At 40.5% G+C, this 1,554-nt stretch overlaps 1 protein-coding gene across 1 annotated transcript in view; it reads left to right on the forward strand.

The window, feature by feature from the left end:
• LOC144224329 (lysine-specific demethylase 6A-like) overlaps positions 1–669 on the forward strand; it is a gene marked incomplete at its 3' end in the record, with an annotated part of 67,621 nt that extends 66,952 nt beyond the window's left edge. The window contains 2 exon segments of the mRNA XM_077755254.1: positions 1–177; positions 544–669. Coding sequence (XP_077611380.1) covers positions 1–177; positions 544–669 — 303 coding nt within the window.
• Between the last annotated feature and the right edge of the window lie 885 nt (positions 670–1,554).

The raw sequence follows: 1,554 nt of genomic DNA on the forward strand, positions 1-1,554 counted from the left end.
GTGGAAGCGAACAATGAGCATATGGTGGAGGTGAGGACGCAGTTGTTGCAGCCGGCAGATGAAAACTGGGATCCTACTGGAACGAAGAAAATCTGGCATTGTGAAAGTAATCGATCTCATACGACAATTGCTAAATATGCACAGTACCAGGCCTCCTCCTTCCAGGAATCGTTAAGGGTAAGCGTTGACTCCCGGAAGATTATTTTATTTTGAAGAATATTTTAACGTTTTGTGTTATGTTATTTTGAAAGGGTACATTTCTTTTGCAAGCAGCTCATTATTTTCTAGTTAATATGAAATACTTTGCAAGTGCCATCCACTTCCTTCTTAGGAAGGTCGAAGCAAGCCTGGGGATTGACAGATGTTGTTGCTGTCTAGTGAGAGGCTTCCCCCGACCCTGGGATGTTTCTGTTTAGGGCAAGGTTTCTGAATCTCCTTAATCTCGGCACAATTAACCTCTGGGATTGGATGATGCATCGTTATGGGAGGCTGTCCCGTGTATTGTAGGGTGTTTGGGAGCACCCCCGACCTCTTCCCCACTAGATGCCTGTAGCACACCCCTTACCTTCTACTCCAGTTCTGACAGTCAAAAATGTCTCCAGACGTGCCAGATGTCCCTCGGAGGGTAAAATTGCCCCTGATAGAGAACTGCTGGTATCAGAGGCTGAAGTAAGTCTCAGGATTGCTTTATGCTTGCCAGGTACCTAAGCTTGTGCTTTCCCATTCTTCCCCTCTGCCAGGTTAGGATTATCTGATAGGTAGCTCCTCCAGGAAGCATTCGTGTTATACTGACTAGTCTCAGTCTGAAAGAGAAAACTGAGGGAGAGGCATACATTATTTCAAAATATATGGAAAATTAAAAAACAAAAGGGAAAAATAATCAGAGGATTATTATTCAAAGACCCAGGCCCTTCAGCAGTGAATCATTACTGAAATCCTTCAGCACTCTAATGAGAACTTTGTGAATTCTCCCACAAAGTGAACATAAAACATCGACAAAAATGAGTTTATTAAGTGTATTACTCAAACACTTGTCTGTACTAAGTTGTTTTGTACATATCCTACAGCTGAAACTTAATACGTGCCTGGAAGTCTTTAATTTGTAATTCATTAAATTTGCCTATCTGTTTAAAATGCTGCCCCAAGTTCACATTTTCAGTGAAGGCAACATTTGTACCTGTGAATTGTATGCTTTTCTTTCTCACGACCATTCTGTGTGTCGTACAGAGAAAGTAATTGTCCATATAAATCTCTAGTTCAGACTTTTGAGGTAGTTCAGCTGTGTGGTAGTATTATGTTCAGAATAGGATAAATAATAAGCAAGATTCAGAGATCACCAAAGGAAAATTTGGAAGAGTTGAAAAGCAAGGATAATAAGAGGCAGAGTATTTGTATGGGGTGGGATCTATAACCAAATAAAAGATGGCCCTTTTGTGTGCTTTGGAGGCATGGACATTACCTGTGAAAAATTTGACAAATGTTTAGGAATTCTACATTTATTTAAAGGGTGGGGGGGCAAAATGTACCATGTATTGTGTTTTGGGTTGTTTTTTT

Source organism: Crocuta crocuta, unplaced genomic scaffold (assembly GCF_008692635.1).
Source record: "Crocuta crocuta isolate KB4526 unplaced genomic scaffold, BGI_CrCroc_1.0 scaffold2311, whole genome shotgun sequence".
In the NCBI taxonomy this organism is placed as follows: domain Eukaryota; kingdom Metazoa; phylum Chordata; class Mammalia; order Carnivora; family Hyaenidae; genus Crocuta; species Crocuta crocuta.